The sequence below is a fragment of the Rana temporaria genome, chromosome 1 (genome assembly GCF_905171775.1).
Source record: "Rana temporaria chromosome 1, aRanTem1.1, whole genome shotgun sequence".
NCBI lineage: Eukaryota > Metazoa > Chordata > Amphibia > Anura > Ranidae > Rana > Rana temporaria.
Genome location: NC_053489.1, coordinates 363062756 through 363083696, shown reverse-complemented (window position 1 = coordinate 363083696; position 20941 = coordinate 363062756). Strand labels below are relative to the sequence as shown.

Here is a 20941-nt window from a genome sequence, read left to right as displayed (position 1 = left end):
GGATGCTGGTCTGCGGCTCTGGTGGCGTTGCTCTGCCGGGGTTAGAGGTTTTTGGAGCCTCGCTGGATAACATTATTAAAAAAAAAAATAGTTTTGGATGAGAGCACTGTGCCCGACTATGGGTGGGGGGTCGCCCTCGTGAGCTTACAGCTCGGTGGACCTCCCTACTTCCGACCAGTGGGTCTGTGAAGTGGTTTCTTCTGGGTGCAAGATGGAGTTTTTCTTTTTCTTCTCTTCTCCACAAAAAAAGAAAAGATTTTTCTTTATCGTACATCACGGGACACAGAGCGGCATATTCATTACTATGTGGGTTATATGGAGTACCTTCAGGTGATGGACACTGGCAATCTCAAACAGGAAGTCCCCTCCCTATATAACCCCCTCCCATAGGAGGAGTACCTCAGTTTTTTCGCCAGTGTCTTAGGTGTTGGTCACGGAATAGCTTGCCTCCATATCCTTGGGATCAAGGCGGGCTAACCGGATCTGTCCAGAGTGCCTCAGTGCCGAAGTGGACAGTACCCGGGCCCCCAAATCCAGGGGGTTTTGCCTATAATGCCCTCTCTGGAGGGCTGGACCCTGGGCCCAGGGCTCACAGCTTTTCTAAAGCCAAGAGTTCCCTGTTTGCCAGAGGTGCTGTATAGGTCCAGGACAGCGGTTCCTTTCAGGACCCCAGTGCCTGAAGGTCTACTACACTTCCCACGGAGATGGGAGAAGATTGGACTGTGTTTGTTACAAACGTCCTGCGGCATGGAGCAGGTAAGTGGGGAGCCTGCGGAACTTGGTTCGACTGCGAGCTTCCCAAGGGGGACCACAAGGGGGGGCAGCCTAAGTATGCTCTGCATGGGCACCAGGGTCACTATGTCCGTTAGTGGACAGGATGATTTGTTTTGTTCCTCCCCATTTCTGGCCCCCTGTCCAAGCAATCTTCTTCTGGCTACCTGCTGTTCTGCTGGGCATACAGGGTCTGGGAAGAGACCCTTGGGCTAAGCAACTGATTCCTTAGAGTCTCTATTTGCAGCCTACCTGTCCGGGGGATTCAAATTTGCCGCCCTGCAGCGCGTCCTTTCTCCCAGCTCTGTCGGCGTCTGGCGTCTCCATGTGTCTCTCTCTCCTCTCCCTGTCGCGCGCGCGCGCGGGCACGCAAGAAATAGATGAATTTCGCGACATCGGGAGGAGGGGGAGGGCGGGAGCACGCAGGAAGAGGCGTGTCTCGCCTCTGTTAAGAGTGACAGGGTGCGCGCATAGATCAGTCTGAAGCTGATCTGGAGGAGAGAGGACACAGAGCGGCACTCCTGCGACCCCCGGTGGCAAGAAAGGGGTAGTACATCATAGGCTTGGCCTATTTTTTCTTATTAAGCCAAAAATTCCCCTTTGTCAGCAGGTTGAAGGGCTGGAAAAAGATATTGGTGGGGCCGTAAAAAAAAAAAAAAAAAAAGAAGTAAAATATAAATACTTCTAATTTAAAGGAACATAATAGCATATTAAAAAAAAAAAAAAAAAAATGTTTTCCTTTATATTTGATTTCGGCCTCACCAGGGTTTTTGGACACTAGTAATCCTATTGCTCCCTAAACCTTTCAAGATTATTTCCTAGCTGCGTACAGTTAGTTGTTGCAGGCTAAGAACCTCGGTTTTGTACCATGGCACCCAAAGGCTCAGGATCAAGGGGAGCTAAAAATGTCAAAAAGCAAAAGGGTTCCCCCTCGGATTCTGAGGATACGAGTCAGGCTATGCCGGTACTCTCCCCGCCTGACCCAGTTGTGGCCGCCTTGGTTGAGCCAATAGGGGGGTCTGGTGCAGCGGCTGGCCCAGATCCACCCAACCCTGTGTTCGTCACAGAGGAAAAGCTAGCTACCGCATTAGAAGGACTAGAGAAAAGATTGGCAGCTATGCTCACTAAATCTTTTCCAGGCAAGAAGCGGGCTAGGTCCCCTTCGCCAAAATGTGTATCCTCGGATGCTGAACTGATTTCACTGGAGGAATCAGAATTTCAGGAGGATCTATTGGACGAGAACCCAGAGGGTTCAGAAATTGAGGAATCTACTATTGAGGAACCATTCTCAGCCTCCCAAGCGGAGAGCCTGTGGGTCCAGTCTTTGACGGACATGGTACACTCAGCATTTAACCTGCCTTTACCGGAGCTCCGGAGTCCGGCAGTTTCCTCTTTGGGCTCCTTAAAGGCGCCCCTGAATAACGCAGTTTTTCCAGTCCATCCGTTATTAGAGGAGCTAATTTTCCAAGATTGGGTACGACCAGACAGAATTTTTTTGCCGCCTAAAAAATTTTCTGTTATCTACCCGTTAGAGGAGAAGTTTGCCAAAAAATGGGCGCTCCCAGCTGTGGATGCTGCCATCTCTTGTGTAAATAAATCACTAACTTGCCCGGTAGAAAACATTCAGATGTTTAAGGACCCGGTTGATAAACGGTTGGAAACTCTCTTAAAAGCTTCTTTTTCCACGGCAGGGGCAGTGGTACAGCCAGCGGTGGCTGCTATAGGAGTCTGTCAGGCTTTAAAGGATCAGACGAAACAGATGCTTAAGGACATCCCTGCCCAACAGGCAGAAGAGCTGTCCGATATACCCAGAGCTCTTTGCTTTGCGGTGGATGCTATAAAAGATTCCATTCAGCAGGCATCTCGCTTATCTCTATTTTTAGTGCATATGAGAAGGCTCTTATGGTTAAAGAACTGGGCGGCCGAGCCCCCATGCAAAAAGCTTTTGGCAGGTTTCCCTTTCCATGGAGGTCGACTTTTCGGAGAAGATCTGGATAAATACATTCAGACTATCTCAAGTGGCAAGAGTACCCTTTTGCCAGTCAAGAAGAGATCTCGGGGTCCTACATTTAAGAGGCAACTTTCCCCTGTGCCAGGGCCCTCTAATGCCAGGCAGTATCGACGGCCTCCTGCGCGATCAAATTTTAAATCGCAGGGACAGGCCCCAGGAGGCAAAAAGCCTTGGTATCGCAAGCCAGCAAAGCCTGCTCCTAAGTCTGCCTTATGAAGAGATGCCCCCACCCACGAGGATAGGGGGAAGGCTTCGTTTCTTTTCAAAGATCTGGGAAGCCAACATCCCCGACAGATGGGTCCGATCTTCTGTGGCCACAGGCTACAGATTAGAGTTTCTAAAGTTTCCTCCTCATTATCAGGAATCAAGAATTCCAAACGATCCAGCAAAGAGGTCCCCCTTTTTGGCGGCATTGGATCGTCTAATTTATCAAGGCGTGATAGTAGAGGTACCAGCCCCAGAACAAGGGCTAGGTTTCTACTCCAATCTATTTGTCGTGCCAAAGCCCAACGGCGAGGTCAGGCCAATTTTGGACCTAAAAAATTTAAACATTTATCTAAAGGTTCAGTCATTCCGGATGGAGTCTGTTCGGTCAGCAGCCGCCGTGCTCCAGAAGGGCGATTTTCTGGCCTCCATAGACATAAAGGATGCTTACCTTCATATACCGATCTTTCGGCCACATCAGAGATTTTTACGTTTCTCAGTGGCTCAGCGTCACTTCCAATTTGTGGCGCTTCCTTTCGGGCTGGCTACGGCCCCCCGGGTGTTCACGAAGGTTCTAGCTCCAATATTAGCCAGTCTAAGAATCCAGGGCGTCACGGTCCTGGCATATTTGGATGACCTCTTGATCATAGACCACTCATCTCCTTGTTTGGAGCGAGCGGTTGCCCTCACGGTTCAGATTCTCGAGAGGTTCGGCTGGGTCATAAACCGAGAAAAATCAGTATTCCAACCCGCACAACAGTTGGATTATCTCGGCATGAGGTTAGACACAGCTCAGCAAAAGGTTTTTCTACCCCTGGTAAAAGTCAGGGCTATCAAAGAATTGATTCAGCTGGTTCTGAGTAAAAGAGAACCAACTATTCGCCTATGTATGCGTTTACTAGGCAAGCTAGTGGCCACGTTCGAGGCGGTACCTTACGCTCAGAGCCACACTCGCATCCTACAGGCAGCCATTCTGGCAGCTTGGAGCAAGAGGGCGCAGGCCTTGGAGTTTCCGTTGCCTCTGTCAGCAAGAGTCCGGCAAAGTCTGTGTTGGTGGTTAAACCCTCAGAATCTGCTAAAGGGAAAATCTTTCAGTCCCATAACCTGGAAGATAGTAACCACAGATGCCAGCCTAACGGGCTGGGGAGCGGTCTTGGATGGTTGCACTCGCCAAGGCACTTGGGCACATGCGGAGAGGCAGTTGCCCATTAACATCTTGGAGCTCAGAGCTGCTCGGTTGGCCCTCGAGGCTTGGACATCCAAGTTACAGGGGTTCCCGGTGAGGATTCAGTCGGACAATGCCACGGCTGTAGCATATATAAATCACCAAGGGGGAACCAAAAGTCAATCAGCTCAGAGAGAGGTGAGCTCGATTTTCCTGTGGGCAGAGGCTCATGTGCCCTGCATATCGGCAATCTTCATTCCCGGGGTGGACAACGTGCAAGCGGACTTCTTGAGTCGTCAGTCTCTGTCGCCAGGGGAGTGGTCTCTGCACCCTAAAATTTTTCAGTTAATCTGCCAGAGGTGGGGAATGCCGGACGTGGACGTCATGGCATCAAGATTCAACAAAAAACTAGACAGGTTCATGTCCCGTACTCGGGACCCTATGGCCTGCGGAACCGATGCATTGGTTTGTCCTTGGCATCAGTTCAAACTGCTATATGCCTTTCCCCCGCTACAGTTGCTACCCCGCCTGTTACGCAGGATCAGGGTGGAGCACAAACCAGTCATCCTGGTAGCTCCAGCATGGCCCAGGAGGGCATGGTACTCACTAATCCTGAGGATGGCAGTGGGAGAACCTTGGGCACTTCCTCTACGGCCAGACCTACTCTCACAAGGCCCGATCCTACACCCTGCATTGCGGCGTCTAAATTTGACGGCCTGGCGGCTGAATCCCTGATTCTCAGTAGTAGAAGCCGTTCTGGGCAGATAATCTCTACCCTGATCAGGTTTAAAAAAAAAAAAAAAGAAAGAAAAAAAGCCGGTCTCCAGGGTGACTTGTTACAGGGTCCGGGAAGCCTAGGTAGGCTGGTATGTGTCGAAGGAACAGCTTGCCGCAAGTATACCTTTAATGAAGTGTTAAGTCTCTCCAGCTAGGAGTGGTGGACTCCCACTCGCGGTTGAGACCTTCTTTCAGAGGGTCTGGCGCATTAATCCTCCGGGCATGTCACCACTTGCCGTGGGACTTGGATCTAGTTCGGTCAACTCTACAGGAACAACCTTTTGAGTCGTTGGCTGAAATTCCTGTGATTTGGCTATCAAGGAAGCTGGGATTTCTGGTTGCCATAGTTTAGCCAAAGAGAACAGAAATAGCAGCCTTATCTTATAAGGAGCTATATCTTAAATTTTCTCACAAGGACGAGGTGGTCCTCCATCCTCATCCTCCCTTTCTACCGAAGGTTATATCCAGTTCTTTCCTAACCAGGATTTGGTACTATCATCCTTCTCCGAAACCTACTTCCAGAAGGAAGGGTTGCTGCATACCTTGGGTATGGTCACGGCCATAAAGGCCTATTTTAGAGCTACAGAGAAGTTCCGGGAAACAGATGTGTTGTTCATTTTTGCCAGATGAGCCAAGAAGGGGCAGACAGCTGCAAAAGCCATCTTCTCGTGAGAGAGGAAGCTATTATTTACTCAGGCCTACAGCTTGAAAAGACTGCCTCTTCCACTGCCAGTAAGGGCTCTTTTTACCAGAGCCATGGGCGCCTCCTTGGACAGCACACCATCAGTTCCCTGTGGCTCAAGTATGCAAGGCGGCAACCTGGTTTGAGTCCACAAGTGTTCTAAAATCAGACCGGTTGGACGTAAGAAGGAATACTGATACAGCCTTTTTGGCAAGAACTGCTGCAGGCTGCATTTTTAAGACCCTCAGAATCGGGGGCACCCTTGAGTTAAAAAATTTAATTTTTATTTCTCGACTAAGTTGGATTTATTATTATTATTTGAGTTATCTCAGAAGTAAATCCTTGGGAAGATGTCTCCCTCCCCTCATTAAAGCATTGCTTTGGGACATCCCACATAGTAATGAATATGCCGCTCTGTGTCCCGTGATGTACGATAAAGAAAAAGGGATTTTTAAATACAGCTTACCTGTAAAATCCTTTTCTTGGAGTACATCACGGGACACAGAGCTCCCACCCCTCTTATGGGGACCATTTTGGGAGGCATACTGCTTGCTACAAAACTGAGGTACTCCTCCTATGGGAGGGGGTTATATAGGGAGGGGACTTCCTGTTTGAGATTGCCAGTGTCCATCACCTGAAGGTACTCCATATAACCCACATAGTAATGAATATGCCGCTCTGTGTCCCGTGATGTACTCCAAGAAAAGGATTTTACAGGTAAGCTGTATTTAAAAATCCCTTTTTTTCCTCCAACCTTCATCCCCTTCTGGCTTGCCGGGCTGCCTTGTTTGGGGCAGTGCAGGACCTGCTCATGCGCAGAGGATAGTGCCTGTGCCGGAAATTTTTTTTTTTTTTTTTTTCCCCCCCCCCAAGGAATCTACAATCTGTTTGTAGTTCCAGAGAAGGGAGAGGTCGGTCCGGTCCACTTTGTGGTCACTGCATTACATCCAGGGGATTTCTTATTTTTTTGCTGCCTTCCTTGGACATCAAGGATGCTTTTTATTGCAGCCCCCATATGCGTCAGGTATCAGAGTTTTCTGTAAATTGCAGTCTGGGATGAGCACTGCTTAATGGTGGCTCTCCCCTTTTGGCCTGGTGTCGGCACCGGGCGTTTGTCTGATGCTTGCCCCGATCCTGGCCTTGCTGAGGCAGCGAGGGATCTCAATCAAGGGCTTTTTGGTTGATCTCCGTCTGAGTGCAGATTCCGTCTCGGAATTCGGGGTGGATGTGGCGTTTGTCAGTTTGACTCTTCGGGAGTTTTTGGTTGGGTACTGAACCCCCAGAAGTCGGTGTTGGTGCCGACTTCATGCCTGGAATACCTGGGTTCGATCTGGACGACTCAAAGGCGAGTTTTTTTTCTCCCTTAGCAAGTTGCATTCACTTCAGGCTGCGGTACAGCGGGGGGCATCATGCTGGTGGTGGTCACTGCGCTTTTACATGCGTGTCCTTGTTTTTTCCGGTAGCCACCTTTTTTGAGGCGGTCCTGTGTGTTTAATTCCACTCTCGAGTCTTGCAGAACGGAGATCCTGTCGACTTGGTACTCGGCTCCATTGTCCCTGGATTGTCAAAGCCGGGTAAGCCGGCTAGTCTGGGATCCCTGATCCGGTGGCTGAGGTCTCCAGCCTTTCAGTCTGGGAAGTCGTTGCCTTTGTTTTGTTGGAACACAGGGTCGCTGGACGCAGGAAGAACCCCACCTGCTGATCAGGGTGCTCCTTTGGGCGTTCAGGTGGTGCTCCTCTACTTGGTCACGGGGGCTGCAGGAACGTCCAGTCAGGATCCAGTTGGACAACGCCACGGCGGTGGCATATGTCACCCATCGGGCAGAACAAGTCTCTTTGCTGCATGCTGTCGCTCACGTCCTGTGGGAGCATGGCAAGGCTGTGCTGGCTCTATCGCCCGCATACAGTCTGGGCGTAGAACTCTAGCAGGTGGACTAGCAGTTGCTTGGCCATGGACTATGGTCTCTACACCTAGAGGTGTTTCGACTCCTCTACCGTAGATGGGGATCTCCTGGCTTCTCGACCCAATCAGAAGGTTTTGGGGTTGTGGCCAGGGGTCGTTTAGGTGCTTCCACCGTGCTGAGGGCACTGAAGTCCTCTTTCGGATGAATTATCGTCACACTTGAAGGGCCTACATCTCTAGGTGTGGAGTGGCGTTCACGTACATATTCGGCTTCCAGAAACCTGTTGTTTTTTACAGCGTGGAGTGGTTGTAAGACTTGCTTTTCACTCCATTGTGGGGTGGATGTCTGCCTTGGCTGGGTTTTTCCGCGACCCTTGGCGACTCATTCACTGGTGGGTACGTTGTCCAAAGGGGTTCCACGTGTGGCCCCTCCGGTTCAATCACTGCTGCCTTTGTGGGATTGAATCTGGTACCCTGGGTGATTTCAGAAACCACCTTTTTTAAGGTACATTGAGAAATTCCCCTGGTGGTGCTCACTTGGTAAGTAGCTTTCAGATGGAAGTTGCCTCTACCAGGGGGTCTTTGAGTGGCGGCCTTGTCTTGCAAGTCTCCCTACTTACTCTTTCTAAAGGATAAGGCGGTGCTGCGTTCGCCGCCTTTGTCTCTACCTGAGGTTTGTTTCGGCCTTTTTATCAAAATGTGGACATTGTGCTTCATCCTTGTGTTCTCGGCCGTTGCATTCCAAGAGGTTGCTTGCTTTCCTTGGTGCAAGCTCTGCGGGTGTATCTGTCTGCTACGACTCAGTTTTCGGAGGTCGGATTCACTGTTTGTGTCGGTGACTGGCCCATAGGCAGGCCTGGCGGTCTCATCAGCCACTGTGTCTCGGTGGATCAGACAGATTAAGGGCATAGCCTGAATACAAAGGGCGGGCGCCTCTTTCCTGTCACGGTGCATTCACCAAGGGCAATAGGTGAATCCTGAGTTTTCCGACATCACGCGTCGGTCTCGAAGGTGTGTACGGTGACGTCCTGGTCGTTCATTCACACTTTCACTTAGTTTTCCTAGGTTGACCAGCATGCATCTGCGGATGCCTGCTTCGGCCGCAAAGGGTTTGCAGGCGGCTGTTTAAGGTTGCAACTCCTCGGTTGAGGAGCTCTGTTTGTTTGGGGTGAAGTTGGTTTCATTGCTGTTCCCACCCCTCGTTTGACACTGCTTGGGGACGTCCCTAATGTCAAGAATAAGATGCTGTGTCCGTCCATGAACGGAAGAGAAAATGGGATTTTTGTACTTGCAGTAAAATCCTTTTCTCTGAGTTCATGGACGGACACAGCACCCACCCCTCCTTTTTTATGTTTGTACTGCTTTTTTGAGGAACTGAGGCTGCATGATGCAGGGAGAGGGGTTGTACCTAGAGGGACCGCCCCCAGGGCGGTACTGTACAGTTTAGATGTATAACACTTAACATGCTTTTCTGCCTAGTTCTCTCCTAATAGAAGGCTAATACCCTAATGTCAAGAATAAGATGCTGTGTCCGTCCATGAACGGAAGAGAAAAGGATTTTACGGTACAAAAATCTTTTTTTTTCCTGAGAAACAGTCTCAGAATAACAGTCTGGAGAATAAAATCGGAGCCATTACAATGTTTTTTTTTTTTTTTTTGTCACTCAATATTTGCTCATCCATTTATCTAATGCATATTTTCTGTAAAAATAAATACATTTTACCCTCGTAATGACCAGAGCATTTTTTGCAATTCGGCACTGTCGCTTTAACCACTTAAAGCGGGGGTTCACCCTATAAAAAAAAAAAAAAAAAAAATTTTTTTTTTTCTTCTAGCATAAAATTGGGCATAGTAGCGCGAGCTACAGTATGCCTGTCTTAATTTTTTTTATCCCCGTACTCGCTGTGTAATCGTACATAAAAGATTCCGACTGCCCACGGGGAATGGGCGTTCCAATCCAGACGGAAGGTGATTGACGGCCGGCTCTGGCGCGTCACACTTCTCCGGAAATAGCCGAAATAGGCTTGGCTCTTCACGGCGCCTGCGCATAGTCTGTGCGCAGGCGCCGTGAAATGCCGAGACCTACTCCGGCTGTCTTCGGGGAGCGTGATGTGCCAGGGCCGGCCGTCAATCACCCTCCCTCTTGAAAGGAACGCCCATTCCCCGCGGGCAGTCGGAATCTTCTATGTACGATTTACACAGTGAGTACGGGGATAAAAAAATTAAGACAGGCATACTGTAGCTCGCGCTACTATGCCTAATTTTATGCTAAAAAGTTGTTCTGCAGGGTGAACCACCGCTTTAAGCCCCGGACCTTTAGGCAGCTAAATGCCCAGGGCAGGTTTTGCGATTCAGCACTGCGTCGCTTTAACAGACAATTGCGCGGTCTTGCGACGTGGCTCCCAAACAAAATTGACTTTTTTTTTTTCACAAATAGAGCTTTCTTTTGGTGGTATTTGATCACCTCTGCGGTTTTTATTTTTTGCGCTATAAACAAAAATAGAGCGACAATTTTGAAAAAAATGCAATATTTTTTACTTTTTTCTGTAATAAATATCCCCCCAAAAACATATCTAAAAAAAAAAAAAATTTCCTCAGTTTAGGCCGATACGTATTCTACCTATTTTTGGTAAAAATCGCAATAAGCGTTTATCGATTGGTTTGCGCAAAATTTATAGCGTTTACAAAATACGGGATAGTTTTTATTGCATTTTTATTATTTATTTATTTTTTACTACTAATGGCGGCAATCGGCGATTTTTTTTTTTTTTTTTTTTTTTTTTTTTTGTGTGACTGCGACATTATGGCGGACACTTCGGACAATTTTGACACATTTTTGGGACCATTGTCATTTTCACAGCAAAAAATGCATTTAAATTGCATTGTTTGTTGTGAAAATGACAGTTGCAGTTTGGGAGTTAACCACAGGGGGCGCTGAAGGAGTTCGGCTTCACCTAGTGTGTGTGTTTACAACTGTAGGGGGGTATGGCTGTAGGTCTGACGTCATCGATCGTGCCTCCCTATAAAAGGGATGTTTTACATACGGCTCTCCCCGTTCTTCAGCTCCGGGGAACGATCGCGAGGGGGCGGCTAGAAACGAATAGCCGCACCCTCGTCCCGGATCGCTCCCGGCGGGTTTCCGACCGCCGCATGTACCGGGGGGGGTACGTGTTACCCCTGCTATATGAGGCGTAGCCAATGTTATGTATGGGCGTCGTTCCCGCGTTGAGTTTTGAAAATGTTACGTCGTTTGCGTAAGTCGTTCGTGAATAGGGCTGTACATAAGTTACGTTCACATCTAAAGCAATGACGATTTGCGGCGTAATTTCGAGCATGCGCACTGGGATTTTTTTCACGAACGGCACATGCCGTCAAATACGCAGGGTCACCATTCATTTAAATAAAACACGCCCACATCATCCCCATTTGAATTAGGCGGGCTTACGCCGGACAACATACGTTACGCCACCGTAACTAAGGGCGCAAGTTCTTTCTGAATACGGAAATTGCGCCCTAATTTACGGCGGCGTAATGTATCTGAGATACGTTACGCCCCGCCTAAAGATACTCCAAAGTATCTGAATACGGCCCATTGTGTCTACAAAATGGGGGATAGATTTAAGACATTTTAAGTATAATTTTTTTTTTTTCTATGATTATTCGTAATGGCAGTGATCTACAATTTTTTTTGGGACTGTGACATTGCGGTAGACAGATCGGACACTTTTGACACTATTTTGGGACCCTTGACATACAGTAATCAGTGGCTATTTTTAGCACTGATTGCTGTATGTCACTGGCAAGGAAGGGGTTAAGTGTGTTGCCTCGGTGTGTTCTAATTGTAGGGGGGGATGGACTACAACTGACATGAGAGATCACTGTTTCCGATGACAGGGAACAGAAGATCTCTCATGTCACTAGGCAGAACAGGGAAACGTCTTGTTTACATTTCCCAGTTCTGCCTCTCCTCGCTATCCCGAGAATACAAAGGGGCATACAAGTACGCCCTTTTGCGCACCTGTGCCATTCTGCCAATGCATATCGGTGTGTGGCGATCGGGAAGTGGTTACATTTTGATTCCCCAATTAATACAAATACCAGACCGAAGTTGTCAATTGATGGGGCCGACACTCAATGAGTCAGTCTCATCCCTTTTCCTGGGACCTATGGTTATACCACGTAAATCCAAGGACTGCAAAAGAATAGCCTTTGGCCCAATAGCCAGTGCAAAGATGGCAGGTGAAAGTGCCTGGTTCCCCTTTGATGATAGAAGGGAGGGAAAAGAGTTGACCCAGTACGCACTCTAGCCTTCAGCAATATGTATAAGGCCTGCACCCAGGAAACAAATTTAGGCCTAAAGCGACACAGGAGGCACTGCATTACTTTAACTGACAATTGCGTGGTCATGCTACGCTTCACCATAAGAGAATGTCCTTTTTGTCTTTTTTTTTTTTTTTTTTTTTTTTCACAAATTTCGTTTTTTTTTTTTTGTTGACCCCTGGTTATTTTTTTAGCTATAATCAAAAAAAGACCAATTTAAAAAAAATAAAAATTTAATATTGTTTACTTTGTTATGAAAAATGGAAAAATCTAATGTCTTCATCATTTTGGGTCAATATGTATTCTGCTACATATTTTTGGTTAAAAAAAAACGCGCGCCCAAAACCCAGGAATGCAGAATTGCGTACCTGTATGTGATTATGCACAGAGCGGCCGCCCTGCTGCAGTAAATGTACGTGGGGCGGTCTGCAACAGGTTAATGCCGCTTCTTTCCCTCCCATTGTCATATGACGCAGTCGAATTTGAGCAGTGACATCTGAATGATGCTTGCAGTTACAGGTATCATTCAGATATAGTCTTTTAGAGCCGGCGATTCCCTTCACCATTAGAACAATAATAGCCTATAGGTGGGGGACGTCATGTTACCCCGCCTCCCGACGCCCTCTTGGTTCACACCTGTAATCGGCGAACCAGAGAAGGATCCGACCGGCGCCAGATGTTGACCATAGAGTTTTCCAGTGGGCCAGATGGTCACCAAAGTCTTTATGCTTGTTCCGAGGCCAGCACGATGTTATGTCACACCCGGCCTCTGCATTTGAAAAAATGTCACCACCTTGGCCAGGAAACAATGATCTTCTGCTCCTTCTTCTTTTTTCTTTTTTTTTTTTTTTTTTTTTCTTCATGCTTCCCAGCCTAGAGGCGAGATCTTGGACTTATTGACCCCAGATCTCACTGTAAAGAGGACCTGTCACACACTATTCCTCTTACAAGAGATGTTTACATTCCTTGTAATAGGAATAAAAGTGATCAAAACAATGTAAAGCATCAAACTAGAAAAATAAAAGTAAAACATTTTTTTTAAAGCGCCTCTGTCCCCACGTGCTTGTTTGAAGAAGCGAACACATTCACAAGTCGCTCCCACATATGTAAACAACATTTGAACCATGCATGTGAGGTATTGCCACGAATATTAGAGCAATTATTCTAGCACTAGACTTCTAACTCAAAACATGTAACTTGTAAAAAATTTGAAAGCGCCGCCTATAGGGATTTTTAAATACCGAAGTTTGGCGCCATTCCATGAGCGTTTTCAATTTTGAAGCGTGACCTTTTTAGGTATCTATTTGATCAGCGCTGTTCACCCCTTTGATTATATCTTCTGTCCTCATTTGTCTGATTTGGACAGCAGCCTCTGGATTTTTGTTTTTAGTATCTATTTACTCGGCGTAACATCTTTCACATTGTGCAAAAAAATTGGGCTAACTTTGTGTTTAAAAAAAAAAAAAACTGTACGAGATAAAAGGTTGCAACGACCACCATTTTATTCTCTAGGGCAGTGATGACGAACCTTGGCACCCCAGATGTTTTTGAACTACATTTCCCATGATGCTCGTGCATTCTGTAGTGTAGTTGAGCATCATGGGAAATGTAGTTTGAAAATATCTGGAGTGCCAAGGTTCGCCATCACTGCTCTAGGGTCTCTGCTAAAAGAAAAATACATATATAGTGTTTGGGGGTTCTGTGTCTTTTTCTAGCAAAAAAGATGGTCTTTACATGTAGGAGAGAATTGCCGAATTGGCCTGGTAGGCAAGTGGTTAAGGCATTTTACTGCAGAAAAACTGCATTGGCCTTTTTTCTTTTTCTTTTTCCTTTTGACCGCTTCTAAAGGCATTAGTTAATTTTTTATTTACTGTGACCAATTCTAAAACTGACCATTTCAAATGGCAAATTCCGTACTACAAAATCTTAGGAGTCTTTGTGGTCCCTTTATAATGTGATGACCCTCCGTCTAGAGAATTTTGCATGCAATATGCCTATGTACTACTGAGAGAATCTCATGTTCTAACGTTTCCTTCTTTTTTACAGCATGATACATGTCCTGTATGCAGGAAAAGTCTGAGTGGGCAGAACACTGCAACCAACCCCCCAGGACTTTCAGACCTGAATTTCTCTGCATCTTCTGCTTCTTCCTCATCGTCCACCTCCCCTACTGAAGAAAATAACTCTGCCAACAATTCCTGAGCAGCTGAAATTGGGTGGGGGAGCAGTTGCCGTGCACCTGCACCTCTTGCCACCCTCTCGCCTGCTGCTTTTGTCACCACTGCATTCAGAGCCGAAAGGAACAGAGCACAGGGGTTCCTAAGAGAAGAAAAAATAAAAACAGACTTTTTAAGGCTTTTGGGGGTTGAGTCTGGATTTCTCTTCCTCCTTACCAAGTGGGAGCAGCTGGTAACCAAAGTGTGACATCTAATATGGAAGAGACTGAGTGGGTGTGAGGTTTTTTTTTTTTTTTTTTTCTGTGAAGGGTTTGGGTTTCCTCTTTTAAAATATAGAGGTGCGGTAACTCCTTTTTATCATTTTTATTTTTTAATGCTTTGAAGTTTTTAATCTCTAAATTAAACATGTATGATACTGCTCCTAGTGTGAGCAGTGACTGCACCATACTTGGAGGATGTGTCTTCTTCAGTGAGATGAATTAAGTGTGTGTAGAATGTGCCATACTTGTGACTTGAGTGACACACAGCACTTGACTGTGGTTCCAGTTTCATGTCTCATAATCCTTAAAGACTACTCTGTATAGTGCTAAGGTTCCATTTGACAGTATTGGTATTGTGTGTTTTTGTTTTATTTTTTGTTTTTCTTTTATAATTTTTTTTGGTGTCTTTACCTAGTCTTAATGTTTCTCTATATGCATATATAGCATGGTGTTTTAGCCCAGTTTGTCAATACATTCTGTTCATAAGCTAATTTTTGGGCTACAAATTTTGCTACAAGCAAACCGAATATAATACGAGCTATGCTGAGCAATTTGTGTGGCAGGTCCTGCAATTTTTCTTTTATTTTCTTTACTTTTTTATTTATTTGTTTGTTTAGCAGTCTATTTGTTCTCAATTATCCATTTTGACACAGTCACACAGATGACTAGCAGTTGCCTACCGTGTTCTCTTGGAACCTGGAGATTGGAACCATATTTCTCCTGGGAGATTGTATGTTAGAGACTAATTTCCAAGAGTCTGGTGCGAACTATCTTCTCATGTAGCACACGTTAAGTCAATGGTTAATTTATTTTTTCCCAAGTGGTTTTGTAACAGTTAATGAAAGACACCGCAGAGCATTGCACAAAATTCATCCTATTTAGCGTGTGTGTGCGCGCGCGTGTGTGTGTGTGTGTATATATATATAATTATTATACTTTTATGCTGGTTTCTTTTCTTTTTTTTTTTTTTAAGAATGTGTGTTTTTTGTTGTTGAAGAAGGTGGAGCATATAATCTAATTTAAAGGGTCACTAAAGGAAAAAAATGTTTTTGCTGAAATGACTGTTTACAGGGTATAGAGACATAAAAGGTAACTGATTCCTTTTAAAAATGATTACAAATAGATAAAAATCAATCCTATAATGTGCCTGCAGGTTAGTTTCACTTTTAAACTGGTTTCATGTTCCTGTGAACTAGAGAGACACACAGAACAAAAACAAACAAATCCAGGGCAGTGTTTTGTTTTTAAAATGAATCTGATTGGTTCTGTTAAGTTTTAGACACACAGTAATGACAGCTTAACCCACCGTGAAAAGCTCCCAGTATGATGGTTATAAGGAGCCAGACAAGCAGGAAGTGTGGAGATCACAGCAGAATTACAGCAACTTCAAAGCAAAAACGAACAATGAGGACATGAAACCAGTACTGCAGTAAGGTAAAGGAAGCTATTTAGCTAAAAAAAAAAAATCCTTTAGTGATCCTTTAAGGCCCAGCAGAAAAGGTCACAAAACTTCTGCAATTTCCATTCCACATATTAAATGGCTTTTATAAACCCTAGTTATTAACCTCTTGACCACCGCCCCATGTCAAAGAGACGTCCTCTTTTTAAAGTTGAATATCTCGATAACGGCAGCAGCTGCTGCCACAACCGAGATATTCATCTTTTCAGGGGGCGGTGGTGTACACGATAACGGCGGTCTCCGCGGCGGATTCGCCGCGAGATCGCCGTTATCGGTGGCGGGAGAGGGGCCCCCCCTCCCGCCGCTCTCCCGCGCCCTCCGCCGCTTACCGGAGCCGTCGGTAGCGGCGGAGGGGATTGGATGTGTCCGGCAGCTGAGCTGGGACGGGACTGAAGGAGAAATCTCCTTCACCCGTCCTCATAGCTCTGCTGGGCGGAAGTGACGTCAAAACGTCAGTCCCGCCCAGCCTCTTAAAGAAACATTTTTTTTTTTTGTCATTTGAAAAAATGACTTTTTTTTTTTAATTTTTTTTTTTTGCATTTAAGTCTAATTATGAGATCTGAGGTCTTTTTGACCCCAGATCTCATATTTAAGAGGACCTGTCATGCTTTTTTCTATTACAAGGGATGTTTACATTCCTTGTAATAGGAATAAAAGTGATCAATTTATTTTTTTTTTTTTTTCAGTGTAAAAAATTATAAAACTAAATAAAAATAAATAAGAAAACCAAAAAAAAATTTTTTTAAAGCGCCCCGTCCCGACGAGCTCGCGCGCAGAAGCAAACGCATACGCGAGTAGCGCCCGCATATGAAAACGGTATTCAAACCACACAAGTGAGGTATCGCCGCGATCGTTAGAGTGAGAGCAATAATTCTAGCCCTAGACCTACTCTGCAACTCAAAAAATGCATCCTGTAGAATTTTTTAAACGTCGCCTATCGAGATTTTTAAGGGTAAAAGTTTGACCCCATGCCACGAGCGGGCGCAATTTTTGAGCGTGACATGTTGGGTATCATTTTACTCGGCGTAACATTATCTTTCACAATATATAAAAAAATTGGGCAAAATGTATTGTTGTCTTATTTTTTAATTCAAAAAAGTGATTTTTATCCAAAAAAAGTGCGCTTGTAAGACCGCTGCGCAAATACGGTGTGACAAAAAGTATTGCAATGACTGCCATTTTATTCCCTAGGATGTCTGCTAAAAAAAAATATATAATGTTTGGGGGTTCTGATTAATTTTCTAGCAAAAAAAATGTGATTTTCACATGAAGGAGAGAAGTGCCAGAATTTACCTGGTGGGCAAGTGGTTAAACAAAGATGCTTCATTTTCTCAGCCCAGTACTTTGATTGCTGTAGAGCCGCCAACTTGGTATCTATCTGTGGTTTACAGACTTAATTTCTCCAGTGTGAGTTCTCTCCAGCTTGTATTACTTGCAACCATTTACTAGCTTATCAGGAAGCCCACTACACAGGATTCATTTCTGTGATGTAAGAAATAACATGGTAAGTAGTTAATATTAAAACAGGTGTAATTTCGTATTGTGTATTAATAATGTTGCTTGCCCAAACACCAACTTCCAAGGAGGTTAACACATACAGCACCTCTTCTTCCCACTACGTAAAAAAAAGCATACAAAAGATTAAACCTTTTGGGTCTACTGCAGCCTACAGATGGATTAAACATTGGCTCACAAACTGTAGCCTACCCACCACCACTGCCAGCATGTCTCCTCTTTTTGCTAATGTACTAGCTAGTAAGAGGGATGTCTGTCTTGGCTTCAGTAGTTTAGGACTTGGCCTACTTTTTATTTATTTTTTTTCCTCTTTTTGTAAGATTTATCTCCAGCTGCAGGAGGTCTTTGTGTTCTTTCAGCTTCCTTGCACAGTTCTTATTGTGGTCTTGGGGTGACCAGGTCTCACTGCTTTTGACATCGCTGGGTAAGCCTCTAGGTGACTCTTGGGCACCGATTGAGTGCTTTTCAGACTGGTTTTGGTTAACCTAGCTACACAGCGCTTCCCCAGCCTAGAGCTGTTACCTTTGCACTTGCTCTTTCTCTGAAGACTAACACTGTCAGTGCAGAGGCCTTGGAAGTCTGTGCACCATGTGTCTTATCTGCTGATAAAAATCCTGGAGCTTTGGACAAGACTTGACTGTCTCTCCACTGTTGGATTGCCTGTTGTCAAGTCAGTTGCTCCAGATTCAATCAGATAAATCTATGGTAGAAGTAGCAAGAGAGGAACCAGAACAGACAATTGGCATGCAGATTTCCCTAACCACAAGAGTGGCATTTGCACCCAGTTGTGTTCCAGGACCCATCAGATGAGGCATGCTGGATTTCAGTTTTCAGCAACAAACTGGATAGGTTTGTATCTAGGTCCAGAGATTTGCTAGCAGAAGTGGTAGATGCACTAGTACAGTAGAGGGATCGCAAATCTTGATCTATGCCTCCCCTGAAACATCTTAGATGGCTTTTTTCATAGGATCGAGATTCCAGTTCTTCCCAAAACGCCAGATTGGCTCAGGAGAGCATGATACACTAACCTGGTAAGAATTCTTTAAATGCATTATTGGCTGTGCCAAACTGCCTCAATCTTCTACCCCAGGGCCTATTTACCACCTCTGCTTCTTGGTTGCATGGCTGTTAAATCCCAAGTTCTGAAGCACAGGGGCATCTGTAAGCGTTATCCCTTCAATCTTTAAGAAAATCTGTTTCCAACAAAGTACATCATGGAAGGTGTACTTGCTTTGTGTTTGAGGCTTTTCTCCATTGGGGACAGATCCTTCCTTTCCTGCAGTTGGGTCAAGTACCATCAAGGGCTGGACCTCTATTCTTGCTATGAGATCATTGGCTTCCCACTCCTTAATCAAGACCCTTGTGCAAGGTGTCTCCCATTTGATCGCATCTCCCCTAACAATATGGGATTTGTTTTTTGTTTAGGTGTTTCAGAAGTCCCCATTTGAACCTATCAGCCACATTCCTCTCTGTTGTGACTCGCAAGGTGGTTTTCTTGTGGTTATCACTTTGACTATACTGGTGTCCGAACTGGCAGCCTTATCCTATGTAGGGTCAAGGTGGTTTTTGAGGCCTATACCTTCCCAAGATGGTCTCTGCATTTCTTTGAAAAGTATTTTTTATTAAATGGGGAACGAGGTGTCATGAGTGATTTCAGACAATGTCTAAGACATTACACATTCATTGCATTATCATGGTTACAGATGAGCAAAATAAAATGGCAATATATGTAGACTCCACGGGTTCAGTGGTCTCTGCATTTCATCTTAATCAGGACATTGCCTTTCACTCTTTTTGCCCAGCTCCAGTTCACAGAAGGGAGATTTCACTTTACTGTCTGGACGTGGTTCTGGAATGTATCTGTGTGACCAATACTTAAAGGAGTAGTATAGGTTCATGTTTTATCACCTTAATGCTTCCTATGCTCTACTGCAGTCCTACTGAGTCCTGTAGTTGGCGGCTATGGACGCCGAATACAGGACTCGGGAGCATGCCCACAAGGTAACCAACTTGGGAGAGCGCTTCCGGGGGCGTTACCAGAAGCGGGAGGAGCCGAGGGAACGCAGAAGAGGACGATCGGGGCCACTCTGTGCAAAACGAGCTGTGGAGGTAAGTATGACCAGTTTGTTGTTTAAAGAAAAAATAAATAAAGCTTTAACAACCCCTTTTTTAATGATTTTCCTCTCCTCCCCTCCAGTCAAGGCTCACTCCCCAGGACTAGGAGTGCTTTTTGGAGGCTTCACATCAGGCTTCTGTTTGCAAAGCTGACACCTGGCCTTCAGTTTACAAATTTTTCCAGGCTTTACCAGGTGGCTGTGTTGGCTGCTTGTAATGCTAGCTTTGGATGTAAGGCCCGAACTGCATTCCCAGTTCTTTTGTTTGTTGGGACTGTTGGTGGCAGTTTGCTGTGTTGCCTGACCCACACTTGCTGTAAATCCTGGTCTTGGAGTCCATTGAAGGACATGGGTGCATCCATCTGACTATGCTTTTGATGCAGCTTTTGCCAGTGTCCAATCCCTCCTGTAGGTTGTAATATAACCGAAAAGTTTAAGACCTCCCGTGTTGCTTGATTAAACTCCGGAGAAAAGGGATTTTAAGGTGAGTACAAAAATCCAATATTGTAATCGTACAGTACAGGATGAATATTTTTAGACCCTGTGATTATAGGCTGCTACCATCTGGCGTCTATAACGCCACCCTACTCTGTGAGTTCTTGATTTCTTTTTTTTTTTTTTCTAGTATCCCTGGGTGATGGACCTCTTCTCCCATGTAGAAAAGTTTGGTATGTTTAACTCTGGGATCTTGAAACTACGGCCCTCCAGTTGTTCAGGAACTACAATTCCTGTCATGTCTGTGAATGTCAGAGGTTTACAATGCCTCATGGGATGTGTAGTTCCACAACAGCTGGAGGGCCATAGTTTAAGGATCCCTGGCTTAACTTTTTTTTTTTTTTTTTTTTTTTTTTTACTTTTGCGGTCTTCTATGATGACGATAGGAGTGCATCCAGTTTAGTGTAACTGGTGTACATTAAAGGGGTTGTAAACCCTCCTCCTGTTTTTTTCACCTTAAGATTTTCATTCTAAAACAGAGCTTTAAGGATTAAGTGGATAAAAAATTGGAGACACTCTTAAAGGCTCTAAACACTTTTATGCCGCGTACACACGATCATTTTTCGGCATGAAAAAAATTACGTTTTAAAAAATGTAATTTTAAATTATTGTGTGTGGGTTTCACATCATTTTTCGGGTTCTGAAAAACGAGCAAAATTTTTTTTCGAACATGCTGCATTTTTTTTTTTTTTTTTTTTTGAAAACTAACATTTTATTGATTTTCAACATTTTCCAGACAAAAGAAAAAAAGGGACAAAAGAAAAACATAGGACATAAATCATTACAAAGAGTCAGCACTTGGCAGGACAAACCGCATTGCTGGCTGTAAAACTGAAGTAAAATAAGCAGGACAAACTATTAAAGCGGGAGTTCACCGATAAATGCTGTTTTTTTACTCTTTTACCCTTAGTCTGATGCTCATTTAGTCTAGGCGAATCGGCTAGTTGTTTTAAAATCCGAGCATTACTTACCGTTGTAGAGGGCGATCTTCTCCGCCACTTCCGGGTATGGGTCTTTGGGAGTGGGCGTTCCTTCTTGATTGACAGTCTTCCGACGGTCGCATCCATCGCGTCACGAGTAGCCGAGCGT

General features: G+C 45.2%; 1 protein-coding gene across 1 annotated transcript in view; it reads left to right on the top strand.

Moving 5' to 3' along the window:
* The window catches only part of RNF126 (ring finger protein 126), an 82376-nt gene extending 67556 nt beyond the window's left edge, over positions 1–14820 (top strand). Inside the window, exon 9 of the mRNA XM_040322084.1 lies at positions 13879–14820. Within this exon, the coding sequence (XP_040178018.1) occupies positions 13879–14034 (156 nt within the window). The 3' untranslated portion in view covers positions 14035–14820. The remainder of the gene's footprint in view (positions 1–13878) is intronic.
* The last annotated feature ends 6121 nt before the right edge of the window (positions 14821–20941 follow it).